General features: G+C 44.5%; 1 protein-coding gene across 1 annotated transcript in view; it reads left to right on the top strand.

Annotated features, from left to right (window-relative positions):
• ACY3 (aminoacylase 3) overlaps positions 1 to 24,617 on the top strand; it is a 223,158-nt gene that overhangs the window by 95,944 nt on the left and 102,597 nt on the right. Inside the window, exon 3 of the mRNA XM_077250833.1 lies at positions 12,971 to 13,064. Within this exon, the coding sequence (XP_077106948.1) occupies positions 12,971 to 13,064 (94 nt within the window). The remainder of the gene's footprint in view (positions 1 to 12,970; positions 13,065 to 24,617) is intronic.

Genomic DNA, 24,617 nt, shown 5'->3' on the forward strand with positions numbered 1-24,617 from the left:
GTAGTAGTCCCATCATCCGGCTAATGTGTTGAATGAAAAAAAAAAAAAATACTCCATACATACATTCTACATACATACATACATATAGACATACAGTACATTCATACATTACATACATGACATACATTACATTAAACATAGATTACATACTCACCATTACTTGTCATTTTGATCCCCGAAGCCAGTGTCATCTATAAAAAATGTGAAAAAAACAAACAACCAATATACTCCCTGTCCGCAGAAATCCACGAGTGTCCCACGACGATCTCCCGTGGAGAGCAGCAGCATCAAATAATGCGACCGCTCTCTAGGGGCTCAGAAACACAATGACGGGAGGAAGGTATCCTTCCGCCACTGTATTCCTCCGCCGCTGTAAAAAAAAAAGTCCCTAGTCTCACTTTATGGCATTGCTGTATGAGACATTTTCCCATGCAGCAATTATATAAAGTGACACTTTGAACTCAGGTAACCTCAGTGATGCACTGCAGGAGCCATTGTCTCCTGTCAGTGTGTCACTGAGGGTCCTATAGAGCAGTGACGTCACCCGATGTCACTGTTCTATAGGGGAGATCGTCGTGGGACACTCGTTATTAATTGGACTACGGCGGACAGGTAGTATGCGGTTTATTATTTTACGTTTTTTGCAGGCGCTGAAGTATGGTAAGTATGGTGAAATGAAGAATATTAAAATACTTTTTCCTAATGTGTGCGTGTTTTATTAACCCTTTTCTTACTATTGGATTAATAACGGATAGGCGTCTTATTGACGCCTCTCCGTTATTAACCCGGCTTAATGTCACCTTACGATAGCAAGGTGAAATTAACCCCTTATTACCCCATATCCCACCGCTACACGGGAGTGGGAAGAGAGGGGCTAAGTGCCGGAATTAGTGCATCTTACGGATGCGCCATTTTCGGGGCGGCTGCGGACTGGTATTTGTAGCCGGGGGGGGGCCAATATCCATGGCCCCTCTCTAGGCTATGAATATCAGCCCGCAGCTGTCTGCGTAGCCTTTCTGGCTATAAAATATAGGGGGACCCCACGTCATTTTTTTGGGGGGTCCCCCTATTTTAATAGCCAGTAAAGGCTACGCAGACATCTGCGAGCTGATATTCATAGCAGGCTACAAATATTGGCCCCCGGCCGTCGGCTTTCCCCCTCTGGCGCAGAAAATTGCGCGGGAGCCCACGCCGTTTTTTTCCATTTTTTTTTTTTTTTAAAATTCAACGCTCATAAAGGCCTCTTTCACCCTTGCGTCAGTACGGGTCCGTCGCTATGCGTCGAGCCGACGTACCGACGCACGTTGTGAAATTTGTACACGACGTGGGCAGCGGATGCAGTTTTTCAACGCATCCACTGCCCATTCTGAAGTGCGGGGAGGAGGGGGCAGAGTTTCTGCTGCGCATGCGCAGTAGAAAATGGCAGACGCGACGGACAAAAAAACGTTCACTTGAACGTTTTTTCGTGCCGACGGTCCGCCAAAACTCGACGGATCCGTTGCAGAACGGACGCGACGTGTGGCCATTCGTCACGATCCGTCGCTAATACAAGTCTATGGGGAAAAAAAATGCATCCTGCGAGCACATTTGCAGGATCCGTTTTTTTCCGCCAGATCCGTTTTTTCAGTCGGATCCGTTGTTTTCCGCCAGATCGGTTTTTTTCCACCGGATCCGTTTTTTTCCACCAGATCCATTTTTTTTACATTGGATCCGTTTTTTTCTGCCAGATCTGTTTTTTTCCACCGGATCCGTTTTTTTCCACCAGATCCGTTTTTTTTCCGCCAGATCCGTTTTTTCCTGCCGGATCCATTTTTTTCCGCCAGATCCGTTTTTTCTCATAGAGTTGTAATAGCGCCGGATTGCGCCTGATGGCCACACATTTCATCCGTTTTTTGCAGGATTCGTTAAAAAAAACTGTTTCCGCCGGACGGAAAACTCATAGGAACGTTTTTTGTCCGTTATTTTTCATGCATGTTTCCATTCAAATCATGCACATTTTCCGTTTATTTATTTTCCAAAAACCTCATCAAAACTGCATGAAAAACCGCACCAAAAACCTGCATCAAAAACAGCATCAAAAACCGCACCAAAAACCTGCATCAAAAACCGCACCAAAAACTGCATCAAAAACCGCACCAAAAACTGCATCAAAAACCGCACCAAAAACCTGCAGCAAAAAAGCACCAAAAACTGCATCAAAAACTGCATCAAAAACCGCACCAAAAAACTGCAGCAAAAAACTGCAGCAAAAAAAGCACCAAAAACTGCATCAAAAACCGCATCAAAAAGCTACATCAAAAACAGCACCAAAAACTGCACCAAAAACTGCATCAAAAACAGCACCAAAAAACTGCAGCAAAAAAAGCACCAAAAACTGCATCAAAAAATGCATCAAAAAGCTACATCAAAAACAGCACCAAAAACTGCATCAAAAACCGCACCAAAAACCTGCAGCAAAAAAGCACCAAAAACTGCATCAAAAACCGCATCAAAAACTGCACCAAAAACTGCATCAAAAACCGCATCAAAAAGCTGGAGCAAAAAAAGCACCAAAAACTGCATCAAATACTGCACCAAAAACTGCATCAAAAACCGCACCAAAAACCTGCAGCAAAAACTGCATCAAAAACCGCATCAAAACTGCACCAGTTTTTTATGCAGGTTTTGATGCAGTTTTTGGTGCAGTTTTTGATGCGGTTTTTGATGCAGGTTTTGGTGCTGTTTTTGATGTAGCTTTTTGATGCGGTTTTTGATGCAGTTTTTGGTGCTTTTTTTGCTGCAGGTTTTTGGTGCTGTTTTTGATGCAGTTTTTGATGCAGTTTTTGGTGCTTTTTTGCTGCAGGTTTTTGGTGCGGTTTTTGATGCAGTTTTTGGTGCAATTTTTGATGCGGTTTTTGATGCAGTTTTTGGTGCTTTTTGCTGCAGGTTTTTGGTGCGGTTTTTGATGCAGTTTTTGGTGCAGTTTTTGATGCGTTTTTTGATGCAGTTTTTGGTGCTTTTTTGCTGCATGTTTTTGGTGCGGTTTTTGATGTAGTTTTTGGTTCAGTTTTTGATGCAGTTTTTGGTGCTTTTTTTGCTGCAGGTTTTTGGTGCGGTTTTTGATGCAGTTTTTGGTGCTGTTTTTTATGTAGCTTTTTGTTGAGGTTTTTGATGCAGTTTTTGGTGCTTTTTTTGCTGCAGGTTTTTGATGCCGTTTTTGATGCAGTTTTTGGTGCTTTTTTGCTGCAGGTTTTTGGTGCAGTTTTTGATGCGGTTTTTGATGCAGTTTTTGGTGCTGTTTTTGATGTAGCTTTTTGATGCGGTTTTTGATGCAGTTTTTGGTGCTTTTTTTGCTGCAGGTTTTTGGTGCTGTTTTTGGTGCTTTTTTTGCTGCAGGTTTTTGATGCCGTTTTTGATGCAGTATTTGATGCAGTTTTTGGTGTTTTTTGCTGCAGGTTTTTGGTGCGGTTTTTGGTGCAGCAAAAAAGCACCAAAAACTGCATCAAAAACCGCATCAAAAACTGCACCAAAAACTGCATCAAAAACCGCACCAAAAACCTGCAGCAAAAAGCACCAAAAACTGCATCAAAAAACGCATCAAAAACTGCACCAAAAACTGCATCAAAAACCGCACCAAAAACCTGCAGCAAAAAAAGCACCAAAAACTGCATCAAAAACTGAACCAAAAACTACATCAAAAACCGCACCAAAAACCTGCAGCAAAAAGCACCAAAAACTGCATCAAAAACCGCATCAAAAACTGCACCAAAAACTGCATCAAAAACCGCACCAAAAACCTGCATCAAAAAAAGCACCAAAAACTGTATCAAAAACTGAACCAAAAACTACATCAAAAACCGCACCAAAAACATGCAGCAAAAAAGCACCAAAAACTGCATCAAAAACCGCATGTTTTTGGTGCGGTTTTTGATGTAGTTTTTGGTTCAGTTTTTGATGCAGTTTTTGGTGCTTTTTTTGCTGCAGGTTTTTGGTGCGGTTTTTGGTGCAGTTTTTGATGCGGTTTTTGATGCAGTTTTTGGTGCTTTTTTGCTGCATGTTTTTGGTGCGGTTTTTGATGTAGTTTTTGGTTCAGTTTTTGATGCAGTTTTTGGTGCTTTTTTTGCTGCAGGTTTTTGGTGCGGTTTTTGATGCTGTTTTTGATGCAGGTTTTTGGTGCGGTTTTTCATGCAGTTTAGTTTTGATGCAGGTTTTGATGAGGTTTTTGGAAAATAAATAAACGGAAAATGTGCATGATTTGAATGGAAACATGCATGAAAAATAACGGACAAAAAACGTTCCTATGAGTTTTCCGTCCGGCGGAAAGTTTTTTTTTACGAATCCTGCAAAAAATGGATGAAATGTGTGGCCATCAGGCGCAATCCGGCGCTATTACAACTCTATGAGAAAAAACGGATCTGGCGGAAAAAAATGGATCCGGCAGGAAAAAACGGATCCGGCGGAAAAAAAACGGATCTAGCGGAAAAAAACGGATCCGGTGGAAAAAAACCGATCTGGCGGAAAACAACGGATCCGACTGAAAAAACGGATCTGGCGGAAAAAAACGGATCCTGCAAATGTGCTCGCAGGATGCATTTTTTTCCCCATAGACTTGTATTAGCGACGGATCGCGACGAATGGCCACACGTCGCGTCCGTTCTGCAACGGATCCGTCGAGTTTTGGCGGACCGTCGGCACAAAAAAACGTTCAAGTGAACGTTTTTTTTGTCCGTCGCGTCTGCCATTTTCTACTGCGCATGCGCAGCAGAAACTCTGCCCCCTCCTCCCCGCACTTCAGAATGGGCAGTGGATGCGTTGAAAAACTGCATCCGCTGCCCACGTCGTGTACAAATTTCACAACGTGCGTCGGTACGTCGGCTCGACGCATAGCGACGGACCCGTACTGACGCAAGGGTGAAAGAGGCCTTTATGAGCGTTGAATTTAAAAAAAAAAAAAATGGAAAAAAACGGCGTGGGCTCCCGCGCAATTTTCTGCGCCAGAGGGGGAAAGCTGACGGCCGGGGGCCAATATTTGTAGCCTGCTATGAATATCAGCTCGCAGCTGTCTGCGTAGCCTTTACTGGCTATTAAAATAGGGGGACCCCCCCAAAAAATGACGTGGGGTCCCCCTATATTTTATAGCCAGAAAGGCTACGCAGACAGCTGCGGGCTGATATTCATAGCCTAGAGAGGGGCCATGGATATTGGCCCCCCCCCCGGCTACAAATACCAGTCCGCAGCCGCCCCGAAAATGGCGCATCCGTAAGATGCGCCAATTCCGGCACTTAGCCCCTCTCTTCCCACTCCCGTGTAGCGGTGGGATATGGGGTAATAAGGGGTTAATGTCACCTTGCTATCGTAAGGTGACATTAAGCCGGGTTAATAACGGAGAGGCGTCAATAAGACGCCTATCCGTTATTAATCCAATAGTAAGAAAAGGGTTAGTAAAACACGCACACATTAGGAAAAAGTATTTTAATATTCTTCATTTCACCATACTTACCATACTTCAGCGCCTGCAAAAAACGTAAAATAATAAACCGCATACTACCTGTCCGCCGTAGTCCAATTAATAACGAGTGTCCCACGACGATCTCCCCTATAGAACAGTGACATCGGGTGACGTCACTGCTCTATAGGACCCTCAGTGACACACTGACAGGAGACAATGGCTCCTGCAGTGCATCACTGAGGTTACCTGAGTTCAAAGTGTCACTTTATATAATTGCTGCATGGGAAAATGTCTCATACAGCAATGCCATAAAGTGAGACTAGGGACTTTTTTTTTTACAGCGGCGGAGGAATACAGTGGCGGAAGGATACCTTCCTCCCGTCATTGTGTTTCTGAGCCCCTAGAGAGCGGTCGCATTATTTGATGCTGCTGCTCTCCATGGGAGATCGTCGTGGGACACTCGTGGATTTCTGCGGACAGGGAGTATATTGGTTGTTTGTTTTTTTCACATTTTTTATAGATGACACTGGCTTCGGGGATCAAAATGACAAGTAATGGTGAGTATGTAATCTATGTTTAATGTAATGTATGTCATGTATGTAATGTATGAATGTACTGTATGTCTATATGTATGTATGTATGTAGAATGTATGTATGGAGTATTTTTTTTTTTTTCATTCAACACATTAGCCGGATGATGGGACTACTACTGTCCCATCATTGGCTAATGTGTCAATCACTGTCAGTGTAGCAGGCATAGCCCGATGGGACTTGTAGTCCCATCGGACGATGCCCGCACTGAGACCCCTGCACGCCGCAGAGACCCCCCCCCCACGCCGCAGAGACCCCCCCACGCCGCAGAGACCCCCCCCACGCCGCAGAGACCCCCCAGCACGCCGCTGAGACCCCCGCACGCCGCTGAGACCCCCGCACGCCGCATAGACCCCCCAGCACGCCGCATAGACCCCCCAGCACGCCGCATAGACCCCCCAGCACGCCGCATAGACTCCCCAGAACGCCGCAGAGAGCCCCTCACGCCGCATAGATCCCCCAGCACGCCGCATAGACGCCCCAGAACGCCGCAGAGAGCCCCTCACGCCGCATAGACCCCCTCACGCCGCATAGACCCCCCCAGCACGCCGCAGAGCCCTCCCACGCCGCATCAAGCCCCGGCACGCCGCATCAAGCCTGGGCATACAGCGCCGGCCGCATAGAATGAGATCCCTGGCAGGCCCGCACAGACCCCGCCCGCACAGAGACACGCAGTCTCCGCCCATGCACCGCCCACTTTACATTATAGTGATTTTAGCACTGTGGGGACTTCCGATTCCGATACCCGATACCACAAAAATATCGGATGTCGGTATCGGAATTCCGATACCGCAAGGATCGGCCGATACCCGATACTTGCGGTATCGGAATGCTCAACAATCTGTATAGTACCTGTATAAGCAGGGTTCAGAGAAGGACTATCCATGTGGACATGCAGGATGGAACAGCTTAAATGCAAATGACCCACAGAGGAGTGGTGGACTCCCCAGTCTTGTAGAAACAAGAGAACAATTATAGAACCAGAAACACATGGGCCACTTGCACATTGAACAAGTCTGTAGGAACCTGTTCACACCACCAGAAAACTTGAAGACACAAAAGAGCACAGTGAGGTCAAAAATACTCTGTTGTAAAAAAAAAAAAAAAAAAAAAATCACAGTAATCAGCAAGTGCTAGTCAAAAGATGTAAAGAAAACAGGGTATTTAGTTGATACGTTTTTTTGCAAAAAAATGTATACTAAGCTGCTCCACCAAATCGTCAAGGTATACCCTTATAGAGCAGTCCTAACTAATGTATAGAATCCCTATCTGATGTATTTAATACCTGATCATCTGTATAGTACCTGTATAAGCAGGGTTCAGAGAAGGACTATCCATGTGGACATGCAGGATGGAACAGCTTAAATGCAAATGACCCACAGAGGAGTGGTGGACTCCCCAGTCTTGTAGAAACAAGAGAACAATTATAGAACCAGAAACACATGGGCCACTTGCACATTGAACAAGTCTGTAGGAACCTGTTCACACCACCAGAAAACTTGAAGACACAAAAGAGCACAGTGAGGTCAAAAATACTCTGTTGTAAAAAAAAAAAAAAAAAAATCACAGTAATCAGCAAGTGCTAGTCAAAAGATGTAAAGAAAACAGGGTATTTAGTTGATACGTTTTTTTGCAAAAAAATGTATACTAAGCTGCTCCACCAAATCGTCAAGGTATACCCTTATAGAGCAGTCCTAACTAATGTATAGAATCCCTATCTGATGTATTTAAAACCTGATCATCTGTATAGTACCTGTATAAGCAGGGTTCAGAGAAGGACTATCCATGTGGACATGCAGGATGGAACAGCTTAAATGCAAATGACCCACTGCTCTATAAGGGTATACCTTGACGATTTGGTGGAGCAGCTTAGTATACATTTTTTTGCAAAAAAACGTATCAACTAAATACCCTGTTTTCTTTACATCTTTTGACTAGCACTTGCTGATTACTGTGATTTTTTTTTTTTTTTTTACAACAGAGTATTTTTTACCTCACTGTGCTCTTTTGTGTCTTCAAGTTTTCTGGTGGTGTGAACAGGTTCCTACAGACTTGTTCAATGTGCAAGTGGCCCATGTGTTTCTGGTTCTATAATTGTTCTCTTGTTTCTACAAGACTGGGGAGTCCACCACTCCTCTGTGGGTCATTTGCATTTAAGCTGTTCCATCCTGCATGTCCACATGGATAGTCCTTCTCTGAACCCTGCTTATACAGGTACTATACAGATGATCAGGTTTTAAATACATCAGATAGGGATTCTATACATTAGTTAGGACTGCTCTATAAGGGTATACCTTGACGATTTGGTGGAGCAGCTTAGTATACATTTTTTTGCAAAAAAACGTATCAACTAAATACCCTGTTTTCTTTACATCTTTTGACTAGCACTTGCTGATTACTCTGATTTTTTTTTTTTTTTTTTTACAACAGAGTATTTTTGACCTCACTGTGCTCTTTTGTGTCTTCAAGTTTTCTGGTGGTGTGAACAGGTTCCTACAGACTTGTTCAATGTGCAAGTGGCCCATGTGTTTCTGGTTCTACATCGGTAAAGAGTCTTCAGAAGTTCTTGGGTTTTGCTAATTTTTACCGTCGCTTCATCACTAATTTTTCCAGTGTGGTTAAGCCTTTGACGGATTTGACCAAGAAGGGTTCTGATGTTACAAATTGGTCTCCTGCGGCCGTGGAGGCCTTTCAGGAGCTCAAACGTCGGTTCTCTTCAGCTCCTGTCTTGCGTCAGCCGGATGTCTCTCTGCCCTTCCAGGTCGAGGTTGATGCTTCTGAGATTGGAGCTGGGGCTGTCTTGTCACAGAGAAGCTCTGATGGCTCTGTTTTGAGGCCATGTGCTTTCTTTTCAAGAAAGTTTTCGCCTGCCGTGCGGAATTATGATGTTGGTAATCGGGAGTTGTTGGCAATGAAATGGGCATTTGAGGAGTGGCGACATTGGCTTGAGGGAGCCAAGCATCGTGTGGTGGTCTTGATGGATCACAAGAATTTGACTTATCTCGAGTCTGCTAAACGGCTAAATCCTAGACAGGCTCGATGGTCGCTGTTTTTCTCCCGTTTCGATTTCGTGGTTTCATACCTTCCGGGTTCGAAGAACGTGAAGGCTGATGCTCTTTCTAGGAGCTTTGTGCCTGACTCTCCGGGAGTTTCTGAACCGGCTGGTGTCCTCAGAGAGGGGGTGATTTTGTCTGCCATCTCCCCTGATTTACGACGGGTATTGCAGGAATTTCAGGCCAATAGACCTGACCGTTGTCCACCGGAGAGACTGTTTGTCCCGGATAGATGGACCAGTAGAGTCATTTCCGAGGTTCATTCTTCGGTGTTGGCGGGTCATCCTGGAATTTTTGGTACCAGGGATTTGGTGGCTAGGTCCTTTTGGTGGCCTTCCTTGTCGCGGGATGTGCGTTCCTTTGTGCAGTCCTGTGGGATTTGTGCTCGGGCCAAGCCTTGCTGTTCTCGTGCCAGTGGATTGCTTTTGCCTTTCCCTGTCCCGAAGAGGCCCTGGACGCATATTTCCATGGATTTTATTTCGGATCTTCCGGTCTCTCAGAAGATGTCTGTTATCTGGGTGGTTTGTGATCGTTTTTCTAAAATAGTCCATTTGGTGCCCTTGCCTAAGCTGCCTTCCTCCTCCGATTTGGTTCCACTGTTTTTTCAGAATGTGGTTTGTTTGCATGGTATTCCTGAGAATATTGTGTCTGACAGAGGATCCCAGTTTGTGTCCAGATTTTGGCGGTCCTTTTGTGCTAAGATGGGCATTGAATTATCTTTTTCATCGGCCTTCCATCCTCAGACGAATGGCCAAACCGAACGAACTAATCAGACCTTGGAGACTTATCTGAGATGTTTTGTTTCTGCGGATCAGGATGATTGGGTGACTTTTTTGCCATTGGCTGAGTTCGCCCTCAATAATCGGGCTAGTTCTGCTACTTTGGTTTCGCCTTTTTATTGCAATTCTGGTTTTCATCATCGTTTTTCCTCAGGTCAGGTTGAGCCTTCTGACTGTACTGGGGTGGATTCTGTGGTGGATAGGTTGCAGCAGATTTGGAACCACGTGGTGGACAATTTTACGTTGTCACAAGAGAAGGCTCAGCGCTTTGCTAACCGCCGTCGCTGTGTGGGTCCCCGACTTCGTGTGGGGAATTTGGTATGGTTGTCTTCTCGTTATGTTCCGATGAAGGTTTCCTCTCCTAAGTTCAAACCTCGTTTCATCGGTCCTTATAAGATTTTGGAAATCCTCAACCCTGTGTCGTTTCATTTGGACCTCCCGGCATCATTTGCCATTCACAATGTGTTCCATAGGTCATTGTTGCGGAGATATGTGGTGCCTGTGGTTCCTTCTGTTGACCCTCCTGCTCCGGTCTTGGTCGAGGGAGAATTGGAGTAGATCCAATGTGGTGGAGAAGATCTTGGATTCTCATGTTTCGAGACGGAAGCTTCAGTACTTAGTTAAATGGAAGGGCTATGGTCAGGAGGATAATTCCTGGGTTGTCGCCTCTGATGTCCATGCGGCCGATTTGGTTCGTGCCTTTCATTCAGCTCTTCCTGATCGGCCTGGGGGCTCTGGTGAGGGTTCGATGACCCCTCCTCAAGGGGGGGTACTGTTGTGAATTCCGTCTGGGCTCCCTCTGGTGGCCTTTAGCAATACTGCGGGTCTGGAGCTGGGCTCAGCTGCTATGCTCGTTCCTATTTAACTCCACCTGGATCTTTACTTGTTGCCTGCTGTTGTTGTATTCAGTACTGGTTCTGATCTCTCTGGACTTCCTTGTGACCTGTCTCCATCTGGAGAAGCTAAGTCTTGCTAGTTCTTGTTTGCTCATATTTCTCTTGAAAATGTTTCTCAATATATGATGACTTCTGTCCAGCTTGCTTATATGTGATTTTTCGCTTGCTGGAAGTTCTGGGGTGCAGAGTGCGCCCCTCACATCGTGAGTCGGTGTGGGGGTTCTTGTATTTTCTGCGTGGATGTTTTTGATAGTTTTTGTACTGACCGCACAGATCCCTTGCTATCTTCAGTCTATTTAGTGTTAGCGGGCCTCATTTGCTTAAACCTGTTTTTCATTACTACGTTTGTATTTTCCCCTTAACTCACCGTTATTATTTGTGGGGGGCTGTCTAAAACTTTGGGGTTATTTCTCTGAGGCAAGTGAGGCTTGCTTTCTCTCTAGGGGTAGTTAGTTCCTCAGGCTGTGAAGAGGCGTCTAGGTTTTTAGGTAACGCTCCACGGCTGCCTTTAGTGTGTTTGGATAGGATTAGGGTTGCGGTCAGTATAGTTTCCACATCCGAAGAGCTCGTCCTAATATTCAGGTTTACCTATCAGGTCAGTTTGGTGATCCTACCACCGGATCATAACAGGTACGGATTAGTGCAGAGGTTAGTCGAAAGTCATTTGCAGAGCGCAGCGGTCGGCTAGACCGATAGACAGAAATAAGGGAGAAGATGTAAGGGGGTGCTGCACTTTGAAGAGCTTTGTGGGTGAGAACAAGTAACTAAGAAGTCTAGAAAGTGATAAATCGCTGGAATCAGGGACTTTGTCCCCACATTATGCTGCTCTCAGATTAGATGGGAAAAACCTAGTGACAGATTCCTTTAAAAAACGAATGCAGGAAGGATGGTCCATGTGTAAAAACATTCATGTGAACTAGCCCATTCACTGGCATTGGTCTTATGTGGTCCATTTGGCACGCGCACAGCAAATCATCCAAAAATAAGCTCATCTGAATAAGCCATCCAGAAAAATGGATGATTATTTATCCATATGATGTTCTGTATGTCATTTGTATTTTGTTACATCCGTTTTATACATTGACAAATAAAATATTGGAGGCCCAAAACTGTTTCATATGTTATTACAATGGCTCTGTTGCAAACAGATGCCATGTGAATAATGCTCATAATGCATGTTTTGACAGCCGACTAATGCAGAGCCCACCCCTATGACAAAGCCATACACTGCTGGGAGGAAAAAAGTTATTTTCCTCTAGGCAGTGGGGCTCTCAGTGCAGGCGTCGGGCAGGTTCAGAGAGCTATTAACCTGTAGATTAACCAGATATATTCAAGGTAATATCACATTTTACATGACAGGTTCCCTTTAATTGAATGGAGATGTATTCTTTATTTATTTCAACCTGATGAAGATTGGATCTCCAAAATGTTGCTTAGTGTACTGGAGGCCATTACAATAAAGGGGTTGTCCAATACTTCCATATTGATGACGTATTCTAGACCATCAATGTAAGATCATTAGGTGTCTGACATATGGACAACCCCTGTAATCACATATAGGCTATGTGCACACGTTGCGGATTGGGGTGCAGAATTTTCTGCACAAAATCCACATCTCCTGGCAGAAAACGCAGGTGCGGATTTGACGCGTTTTGTATGCGGATTTTGTGAGTTTATGTTGCGGATTTGATGCGGATTTGATGCAGATTTTTACACCTGTGGATTTCTATAATGGAAGGGTTCAGAAAAGCTGCAGTTCCACACAAAAGAAGTGACATGCTACTTCTTTTGATCCGCAGCGGTTTTCATGCGGATTTTTCTGCACCATTAGCACAGCATTTTTTTTTAAATTAATTTACATTGTACTGTAAATCACTTTGAGGAACTGCAGCATTTTGCGCGGAAAAAAACGCTGCGGATCCACACTAAATCCGCATCGTGTGCACACAGCCTTACAATTCCTAACCACACTCACAGTGCTTTTACATGTTTATTAGTATGTTGCTGCAATACAGTCACAGAAAATTGAACATGCGCAATTGGCAAGGCTGATTTATTTCAGTTTTTGTATTATTTTTGGACACATGACTGAAAAGACAATCAGTAAGGGGTGCAAACCAACATAGAGGAGTAGTTTTGATGTTTATTTTTTAATATATCTAACATAGAATGGATAGAATTAGTCAGAAAGTTTCCTTTCATGCATATGATCCTTACTTTCAGACCCACCTTCCTGAATTTGACCCACGAATATATCTGTACACGGAACCTGGATCAGCATTGTATGATTTGTGCTCTGTTGGTAAAGCTGGTATTGGTGAGTATAAGAAGGAATTATTTTAAGCATGTGTAGATGTACAATGGCATGTAAAAGTTTGGGCACTCCTGGTCAAAATTACTGTTATTATGAACAGTTGAGCAAGTTAACTATGAAATGATCCCTAAAAGGCCTAAAGTTAAAGATGACACATTTCCTTTTTTAAAAAAAAAAAATTATATTCTCATTTTCTACACTGTAAAATGTACAAAAAGGTAAAAGGGCCAATGTAAAAGTTTTGGCATCTTTGTAGATTTGTGTGCTCAGATAACTTTGGCCAAGGTATCAGACCTTAATTAGCCTGTTAGGGTTATTTATGACTTGTTCACTATCATGATTAGGAAAGGCCAGCTGATGCAAATTTCCCAGCTTTATAAAAACCTAGCCTCCTCTAAACTTGTGCCAAAAACGGCAGCCATGGATTCTTCTAAGCAGCTGCCTAGCATTCTGAAAATGAAAATGGTGAAGGCCCACAAAGCAGGAGAAGGCTATAAGAAGACAACAAAATGTTTTCAAGTTGCCCTTTCCTCAATTTGAAATGTAACTAAGAAATGGCAGTTAACAGGAACAGTGGAGGTCAAGATAATGTCTGGAAGACTAAGCAAAGTTTCAGTGAGAACTGCTTGTAGGATTGCTAGAGAAGCAAATCAGAACCCCCTCTTGACTACAATAGACCTTCAGAAAGATATAGCAAACTCTGGAGTAGTAGTACATTGTTTTACTGTTCAGTGTAACCTGCACAAATATGGCCTTCATGGAAGAGTCATCAGAAGAAAACCTCTCCTGCGTCCTCACCATAAAATTGAGGGTCAGAAGTTTGCAAAAGAATAACTAAACAAGCCTGATACATTTTGGAATCAAATCCTTTGGACCAATGAGGTTAAAATAGACTTATTTGGCCACAATGATCAAAGGTATGTGTGGAGAAAAAAGGGCACAGAATTTCAAAAAAATAACATCTCGTCAACCTTTAAGCCCTTTACTCTCCAAGACTGTTTGCACCTTCATGACCAGGACAAATTTTACAATTCTGACCAGTGTTAATTATGTGATAATAACTCTGGAATGCTTCAATGGATCCCACTGCTTCTGAAAATGTTTTTTCATAACATATTGTACTTCATGACAGTGGTAAAATTTCTTCGATATGACTTGCGTTTATTTGTGAAAAAAATTGGAAATTTGGTGAAAATTTTGTAAAATTTTGCAATTTTCAAACTTTTAATTTGTATGCCCTTAAATCAGAGATGTATGTCATACAAAATAGTTAATAAATAACAATAACAATAAGCTTCATGTGATTCATGACCTTTTTCTCTCTCACAAGCTTGCCTTCCTCGGCCTCACAGAAACATGGCTAACACCCTCTGACACTGCCTCCCCTGCTGCGCTGTGCTACGGCGGCCTCTTTTTCACCCACACCCCTCGCTCCGGCAACAGACATGTTGGAGGAGTGGGTCTTCTCCTTTCTTCTAACTGCACCTTTAACCCAATCCCACCTATACCCTCCTTATTCTCCCCTCTTTTGAAGTCCACTCTATCCGCATCTACTCTCCCTCCAAGTGGCTGTCATATACTGACCTCCAGGCCCGGCCACTGCCTTTATTGACCAATTATCTACCTGGCTTCTTCACTTTCTTTCCACTGACATTCCCACTATCATCATGGGTGACTTCAGCATCCCCACTGATACCCTTCAGTCAACAGCCTCCAAACTCCTGTCCCTTACTTCATCTGTTGGACTTGCTTAGTGGTCCTCCTCAGCCACCCATACAGACTGACATACAATAGACCTGGTCTTGACCCATCTCTTCTTTCTATCTAACTTCATCACTTCCCCTCTCCCTCTATCCAACCACCATCTACTCACTTTCTCATCCCTGTGCTCCTCACCTGTCACCCATGTCCAGGAACATGCGCACCCCCCAGAAACCTTGCACACCTAGACACCCACGCACTCTCTGACTCTGTTCTACCAATGGCATCCATATCCTCATTCCATGACACACAGTTCTACTGCTTTCTACAATGCCACTCTTGCTTCAGCTATTGACGCTGTTGCCCCTCTCGTTCAGGGCAACCCTGTCACAATAACACCACTAAAAAGCTCGAGCAAGTGTCCAGGGTTGCAGAGCGGCATTGGAAGAAAACACATTCGCAAGACGGCATCACTGCATTCAAACAGGTAACACTCACTTTCAAATCTGCTCTCACCTCTGCTAAACAGGCCTACTTCACAACCCTCGTATCTTCCCTATCCTACAACCCCAAACATTTAATCAAAACTTTTAACTCCCTCCTCCGCCCCGCACTGCCCCCTGCAACCTCTGTCATCTCTGCTGAGGACTTAGCCACACACTTTAAAAATAAGATCAACCAAAGAAGGCAAGTCTTCATTATTCAGCCACCATAACCCCTTTGTATACCAGACCAATGCACAAACCTCATAACCTCCCTATCCAACATCACTGAAGGGGAGCTTAATTGTCTCCTTTCCAAATCGCACCTCACCACCTGTGTGCTCGACCTCCTCACCAACCTCACTGCCACTCTTATTCCATCCCTAGCCCACCTCTTCAACCTATCACTTCTGGTACCTGCCCTTCTGCTTTCAAACATGCCACAATCACGCCTATCCTTAAAAAGCCAACCCTCAATCCAACTGCTATGTCCAGCCATCGCCCAATATCATTGCTCCCATTCGCTTCCAAACTCCTGGAGCAGCACGTCCACGCTGAACTTTCCTCCCACCTCTCATCTAACTTGCTCTTTGACAATATACAATCTGTTTTCCGTCCCATCACTCAACTGAGACAACCCTGACCAAAATTACTAATGACCTACTTACAGCCAAAGCTAACAGACAATACTCTATACTCCTCCTAGACCTGTCCTCTGCTTTCGACACAATTGACCACTGCCTCCTACTACAGACCCTCTCCTCCTTTGTCATCAAAGACCTTGCCCTATCCTGGATCATCTCATACCTTTCCAATCGCACATTCAGCATCTCCCACTCCCACACTCCCTGTTCATCCCACCCTCTTTCTTTTGGAGTCCCCCAAGGCTCTGTTCTAGGACCCTTACTCTTCTCAATCTATACACTTGGCTTACAACAACTCATAAAGTCCCATGGAATCCAGTACCACATTTATGCTGATGACACTCAGATCTACCTCTCTGTCCCAGACATTACCTCTCTGCTTTCCAGAATCCCGGAGTGTCTATCAGTCATATCCTCCTTCTCCTCTCGCTTCCTCAAACTCAATGTGGACAAATCTGAACTCATCATCTTTCCTCCATCTCATAGTTATTATAGTTATTCCTTACCTGACCTATCTATCACAATTAACTACATCACGCTTTCCCTCATACCCGAAGTCCGCTGCCTCGGAGTAACCCTTGACTCTGCCCTGTCCTTCAAACCGCACATCCAAGCTCTTTCCACCTCCTGTTGTCTCCAGCACAAAAATATCTCCAGAATCCTTCCTTTTCCCAATCCTCAATCTACTAAAATGTTTGTGCATGCCCTCATCATCTCCCGCCTTGATTACTGCAACATCCTTTTCTGTGGCCTCCCTGCTAACACCAATGCACCTCTCCAGTCCATCCTTAACTCTGCTGCCTGACTAATTCATCTCTCTCCTCACTACTCCTCCACTTCCCCCTCTGCAAAACTCTTCACTGGCTCACATTCCCTCAGCATATCCAGTTCAAATTACTAATGCTGACCCACAAAGCCATCCATAACCTGTCTCCTCCATATATCTCTGAACTAATCTCCCGATATCTTCCCTCACGTAATCTCCAGTCCTCCCAAGACCTCCTTCTCTACTCCATACTTATTCGCTCCTCACCCAACTGCCTCCAAGACTTTTTCTGAATATCCCCCATCCTCTGGAATTCTTTGCCCCAACACAGCTGACTATCAACCACATTCGGATACTTCAGATGGAACCTGAAAACCCACCTCTTCAGGAAAGCTTGCAGCATGCACTGACCCCGCTGCCTCCTCACCACCAGCGGAGCTACTGCATCACCAACACCAGAGCTGCTGCAGTCCTCAACGTATTGTCTCCTTCCCCACCATCCTGTAGAATGTAAGCTCGCAAGGGCAGGGTCCTCGCCCCTCTGTATCAGTCTGTAATTGTTAGTTTGCTTACTGTAAGTGATATCTGTAATTTGTATGTAACCCCTTCTCATGTACAGCACCATGAAATCAATGGTGCTATATAAATAATAACAATAATAATAATAATAATAATAATAATAATAATAAATAACATTTCCCACATGTCTACCACATCAGCACAATTTCTGAACCATAATTTATTTTTATTAGGAAGTTATAAGGGTTAAAAGTTGGCCAGAGATTTCTCATTTTTTCAACAAAATTTACAAAGCAGTTTTTTTAGGGACCACATTACATTTGAAGTGTCTTTGAGGGATCTACATGACAAAAAAATACCCAAAAGTGACACCATTCTGAAAACTGCACCCCTTAAGGTGCTCAAAACCACATTCAAGAAGTTTTTTTAACCCTTCAGGTGCTTCACAGGAATTTTTAGAACGTAGAAGAAGGAAAAAATGAACATTTAACTTTTTTCACAAAAATTTTACATTAGACACCATTTTTTTATTTTTACAAGGGTTACATAAAAAAATGGACCCCAAAACTTGTTAAGCAAATTCTCATGAGCATGCTGATAACCAATATGTGGGGGAAAACAACTGTTTGCATGCATGGCAGGGCTAGGAAGGGAAGGAGCACCATTTGTGTTTTTGAATGCAAAATTTGCTTCAATAATTAGCGGACGCCATGTAGCGCTTGGAAAGCCACTGATGTGCCTAAACAGAGGAAACCTCCCACAAGTGATACCATTTTGGAAACTAGACCCCTCAGGAAACTTATATTGATGTGTGGTGAGCATCTTGGACCCCAGGTGCTTCACAGAAGTTTACAACATTGAGCCATTACATTTTTTTTAAAAATCACATTTTTCCTACAAAAATGTTTTTTAGCCCCAAATTTTGCATTTTTTAAGGATAACAAGATAAATTGCACCATACAATTAGTTGTGCAATTTCTCCTCTGTACTCTGAGTACTCTGATAAAATTATGTGATGGAAAACTACTGTTTGGGTGCACAGCAGGGTTTGGAAGAGAAGGAGCGCCATTTGACTTTTTTAATGCAAAATTTGCTGAAATAATTAGCAGATGCCATGTCATTCTTGGAGAGCCCCTGAAGTGCCTAAAAAGTGGAAACCCCCCACAAGTGACACAATTTTGGAAAATAGATCCCTCAGGGAACTGATCTAGATGAGTGCTTAGCACATTGAACCCCAAAGTGCTTCACAGATTTTTATAACATTCAGCCGTCAAAATAAAAAAATGCAATTTTTCCTAGAAAAATTATTTTTAGCCCCACATTTTGCTTTTTGATAATGATAACAGGAGAAATTGCACCATACAATTTGTTATGCAATTTCTCCTGAGTATGCCTATACCCCATACATGTGGGAAGACTGCTGTTTGGGCGCACGTCACAGGAGGAACGTTTTGGAACACAGATTTTAATGGAATTGTGTGCAGATATCATGTCGTGTTTGGAGAGCCCCTGGTGTGCCTAAACATTTTAAAAACCCCACAACTGACCCCATTTTGGAAACTAGATCCATCAAGGAATTTATGTAGACATGTGTTGAGCTCCTTTAACCCCCTGTCAAATTTTTTTTTAAACAAAGTTGATTAATGATAAAAAAAAAGCCCACAAAACCGTTGTTTTAGCCTCCAATTTTCCATTTTCACAAGGATAGCAGGAGATAAAAGACCTCAAGATTTGTTGTGCAATTTCTTCTGAGTACAATGATATCCCATATGAGGTTAAATACTACTTTTGAGGCACAGTGCAAAGTGTAGAAGGGAAGAAGCGCCATAGTGGAGTTCAGATTTTGCTGCAATGATTTTTGGGTGCCTTGTCACATTGGTAGATTCCCCGAGGTGCCAGAACTGAAAGGCCCCCCCTCATATATGACCTCTTTTACAAACTCCACTTCCCAATGAATTCATCTAGGAGTACAGTGATCATATTGACACCACATGTGCCTCACAGATTGTTATACTATTGGGCAGTGAAGAAAGAATAATTACATTTTTACCACTAAACTGTTGTTTTAGCCCCAAGTTTTAATTTTTCTAAGGCAAAAAATGGAACTTAGTTTGTAGTAAAAACTTCTCCGGAGTGCACCAATGCTCTACATGTACACAGGAAATACTTTTCAGGCACAGTGCAAATCTCAGAAGTGAATGAGTGCCGTATTATAGTGCAGATTTTACTTTTATGGTTTGTGAGTACCATGACCCACTGGGAGAGCCGACGAGGTGCCAGAACAGCAGAACTCCTCATGTGTGACCCCATTTTATAACTCTTGATGAATTAATCTGGGTACAGTTATCAAATTGACTCCACAAGTGTTTCACAGAATTTTAAACCATTAGGCTGTGAAGAAAAAATATTACCTTTTTACCACAAAAAAAATTTTAAGCCCCAGATTTTCAATTTTCACATGGAGAAATGGGTAAAAATGGCACCAAAATTTGTTCCTCGGTATCTGCTGAATGTAGAAATACCCCATATGTGGCTGTAGAGTACTGCTTAGCCATACGGAGAGACTGAGCGCTATTGGCCTCCTGGAGCACAGATTTTCCTAGAATCCCCCTCAAGTGACGATTTTTTTCCATAAACAGCAGTGGATGTTACTGAGTAAATTTCAAACTGCCATTGTAATGACCAGTACGTTGTAGTGACCAGCTCATGCTTCTGGAGACATGCTTTGGCATTGTGAAATGCCAAACATGTGGATGCTAAATGTGGTTTAGACAAACTGTGGGAGGGAGGTTATTTGGATTTGGGAGCACAGAATTTGCTGGATTTCTTTTGGGGTGTGAGAAGCCATAGTGGAGCGGCCCCCAAACGCAGGGCAGCGGGGTACTCGGTACCGGGTTCCTCGGTCTCGGTTCTAGGGGTGTCACGGTGGCCTGACCCAGTCCGTGGCCCTGCTAAGGGGCGCCCATATAAAGGTATAGGTGAGAGTTTGTCAAGTATTCGTGACGCCACCTGTGGTATTCAGTCAGGGTGACCGATGCTGCTAGGGGTCTGCTGGGGTGATGAAATGGCAGCTAAATGGTGTAACTTCCCACAGGTGAAGTATGTCCCCAGGGCTTCCCTTGACGAGTAGATGGTAATGGTGTAGGTCGCAGTAAATGACGAGGACACAGGATTGCAGTCTCTTTACCTTTTTACTGAAGGCTTCGGCATCCACAATCCAGAGCATTGCTAACAGGGCTGGCTGAGACCGGCCGGTCCGAAGGCACATCCAGAGTTCCCTTTGCAGGTGGAAATCAGTAGCCTTCCTACTAGAGCCTGTGTGTTGTAGTACTTCCCTGCTGAGCACCACGGGATAGTCCTCACAACTGTCGTGTATGTTTCTGTTCTCTCTCTCCACAATCTACTTCGCTTCTTGTCCTTCCTTAGGAGACTGCCGCTATGCAGTGCAGGCGCAGCTCCGTAACGATCTGTCTCGTGCTAGGCCACTGTTAGGATCCCACACCTGACAGGTCCTCCCTGGAACTCTCCCAGGCTGCTTTCTGACTAACTTCCTATCCAACCCCCAGTTTTACCAGAGTGTGAGGAGTGGCCTAATACATAGAACCTTTTGCTCCCCCTGGTGGCCGCAGTGTGAAGTGTAGTGTGTGACTGTGGTCAGGTGAACTCCTTTAGTGCCATCAGACGTACCATTACTCCCCCTGGTGGAGGAGCGACATTACTGCAATGACCAGACTCTGGGGTGCTGCACTCCCCCCCTCCCCCCGTTAAATCCAGTACTCCCGGACTGGAAAAAGAAGAACAACAATACATGTTAGCAAAAGACATACAAAATTTTTGGAAATGCTGTAAACAATTAAACATATAACAGTGCTCCCCTTTATGGGAGGTGAGAGCACTTGAACGTTGCGAAAATCTTGGTCATGCACAGTTCATGACTCTCAGTTCAGTAAGTGCAACTTGAAACAGCAGGGATCCCGGGTAAACAAAGGGATCCCTTTTGAAAGTTTTGGAGCAATTCACTGTCCATTACTCCATTGTCCATTTTAAATCTGTAACAAAGATATATATATACAAACATTTTTAACCAAACAGCAGCACCCGTTAATACTTCCCAGTTCTGTAGCGAATTGGGGTTTGATTCTTGGTGCTACGTATAGACCTCCTCAGTGCCGGGGTTGCTAGTGACCTAACAGGACCCGCTATGCTTGCTATCGCTGGTGTAGTGCACTGTCTTCTAGCTACACTTCTAGTGAGTCTGGGTAGCACTGGTATGCTAGAACTCTCAGGACCGCTGCTACTAATTGTGGGCATGGCAGATTCACCGATAGCAGAGGGAGGACTTGCCGATTCAACTGTTGGCACGGCATCCTCTGTCGGAATCTGCTGTGGTTGAGTTACAGCCGAAATCGCGTCGGCTATGGGAATCTGTTGGTGCAGAGTCTCTTTTGGCTCCAAATGATCTGGCATCACATTTGGTTCCGGTGGCTTCGGCTGACGAAACGTTAAGACAGGTACCACGATGGCCTGATTTATTCGAGTCCAAGACTGGGGAAAATTGCCAAGAACAGTGTGTATCATCTGCTCCTCTTCTACGGGTGGAGATGTTCCTGGATCTGTTTCCCTATCTTTCAACTTATCAGGGCATACTTTGAGATGGTCTCTGGATATTGCTGTCGAAGTTTCACCACCATTTTTGCTGATGAGACAGACCTTCGTATTGTCGAAATCAGATGGCAGGATGGTATAGGGTTCCGCTTCCCATTGGTCGTCAAGTTTGTGTAGTCTCCTCTTCCGTTTGAGTACTTGTTCACCTGGCGACAAGGGAATTGCAGGAGCATGCTGGTTGTAGTCCCTTTCTTGTTTTTGTCTGGCTTGGGCTAGACTTCTTTCCACGCATTCCTGCATTTTGTGGTACCTTTGGTGCCTTTCTGTATCCCAATCTGCATCTGACGAGGTATCTTCGGGGGTTAGGACCCCCATGTCTAGATCAAAAGGCAACTTACTAGATCTCCCTCGCATCAGATATGCCGGAGTGCAGTTGGTGGAATTGACTGAGATGTGGTTGTACATGTCTACCAAGTGAGGCAACTTTGTTGGCCACAAGTTCCGTTCCTCCACAGGCAAGGTCTTCAGTAAGTCGATTACCACTTGGTTCATCTTCTCGCACATCCCGTTAGTTTGTGGGTGATATGATGTTGTTCTGATCTTCTTACACCCGTATAAATTGCAGAATTCCTGGAACACCTCCGCTTCAAATGCTGGCCCTTGATCGGTCAGTACCTTCTCCGGGTAACCATGTGGTCTACAGAAGTACTGCTGGAAGCTTTTGGCGGCCCTCCTGGCTGTCAGATCTTTGACAGGCACCACTACCAGAAATCTAGAGTAGTGGTCCACGATGGTGAGTGCGTAGACATAGCCTGACCGGCTGGGTGTTAACTTCACATGATCTAGCGCGACCAGTTTAAGCGGCCGTTTGGTGATGATAGGCTGCAGGGGAGTCCTTTGGCTGTCACGGTCCTTCCTGCGCAGGCTACATGGGCCACACTCTTGACACCACTTTTCGATGGCTTTCTTCATGCCAACCCAGTAGAACCTCTGTTATGATCCCAATGGCAGGGGACCTCAAAGATTACAGCCACTCAGAGATAAAGGGGAGGAAGAAAAAAAAAAAAAAAAAAAAAAACTCAGAACTTCTTTTCTTTTAATCCCACTTCAGCAATGCATTAACTATTTATCGGCCTGGCTTACTGTTATGATCCCAATGGCAGGGGACCTCAAAGATTACAGCAAAGTCTGCAATACATAAATACCAGCTCATAGGGAAGTGGTAACTAGGCTGACCATATACCTGATCCTAGCGCCAACACTAACAGCAGCCGGGGAACGTGCCTACGTTGATTCTAGACGTCTCGCGCCAGCCGGAGAACTAACTACCCCTATCAGGGAAAATAAGACCTCTCTTGCCTCCAGAGAAAAGACCCCAAAGTAATACAAGCCCCCAACAAATAATAACGGTGAGGAAAGAAGAAAAGACAAACATAAGAATGAACTAGATTTAGCAAAGAGAGGCCCACTGACTAATAGCAGAATATAGTAAGAAGACTTATATGGTCAGCAAAAAACCCTGCAAAATATCCACGCTGAATATCCAAGAACCCCCAAACCGACTGACGGTGTGGGGGGAGAATATCAGCCCCCCTAGAGCTTCCAGCAATAACAGGAATCACATATTGTACAAGCTGGACAAAAAATATGAACAATGCAAATGATCAAGAGTTCGAAAGCAGGACTTAGCTTATCTTGCAAAGAACCAGGACCTGAAGACAGGAGCAAACAGAAGAGAACTGATTACAACGAAGCCAGGCACTGGACTGAGAATTCAGGAGGTTTAAATAGCAACACCCCAGGCCTAACGAAGCAGGTGAGCACAAACCTGGTAAAAGACAATCCAAGTGCCAAATCACTAGTGACCACAAGAGGGAGCCAAAAAGTATAGTTCACAACAGTACCCCCCCTTTAAGGAGGGGTCACCGAACCCTCACCAAGACCACCAGGGCGACCAGGATGAGCAGCGTGGAAGGCACGAACCAAATCGGCCGCATGAACATCAGAGGCGGCCACCCAGGAATTATCCTCCTGACCATAGCCCTTCCATTTGACCAAATACTGGAGCCTCCGTCTAGAGAGACGAGAATCCAAGATCTTCTCCACCACGTACTCCAACTCGCCCTCAACCAACACCGGAGCAGGAGGCTCAACAGCAGGAACCACAGGCACAACGTACCGCCGTAACAAAGACCTATGGAACACGTTATGAATGGCAAACGACACCGGAAGATCCAAACGAAAAGAAACCGGGTTAAGAACTTCCAAAATTTTATAAGGACCAATAAAGCGAGGCTTAAACTTAGGAGAGGAAACCTTCAGAGGGACATACCGAGAAGACAACCAAACCAAATCCCCAACACGAAGTCGGGGGCCCACACCGCGGCGGCGGTTGGCAAAACGCTGAGCCTTCTCCTGTGACAACTTCAAGTTGTCCACCACATGATTCCAAATCCGCTGCAACCTATCCACCACGGAATCCACCCCAGGACAGTCAGAAGACTCAACATGACCCGAGGAGAAACGAGGATGAAAACCAGAGTTGCAGAAGAATGGCGAAACCAAAGTAGCGGAACTAGCCCGATTATTAAGGGCAAACTCCGCCAATGGCAAGAAGGTCACCCAATCATCCTGGTCCGCAGAAACAAAACATCTCAAATAAGCCTCCAGTGTCTGATTAGTTCGCTCCGTTTGACCATTAGTCTGAGGATGGAAGGCAGATGAAAATGACAAATCAATGCCCATCTTAGCACAAAAAGATCGCCAGAATCTGGACACAAACTGGGATCCTCTGTCGGACACGATATTCTCCGGAATGCCGTGCAAACGAACCACATCC

This window comes from Ranitomeya variabilis, chromosome 4 (assembly GCF_051348905.1).
Source record: "Ranitomeya variabilis isolate aRanVar5 chromosome 4, aRanVar5.hap1, whole genome shotgun sequence".
NCBI lineage: Eukaryota > Metazoa > Chordata > Amphibia > Anura > Dendrobatidae > Ranitomeya > Ranitomeya variabilis.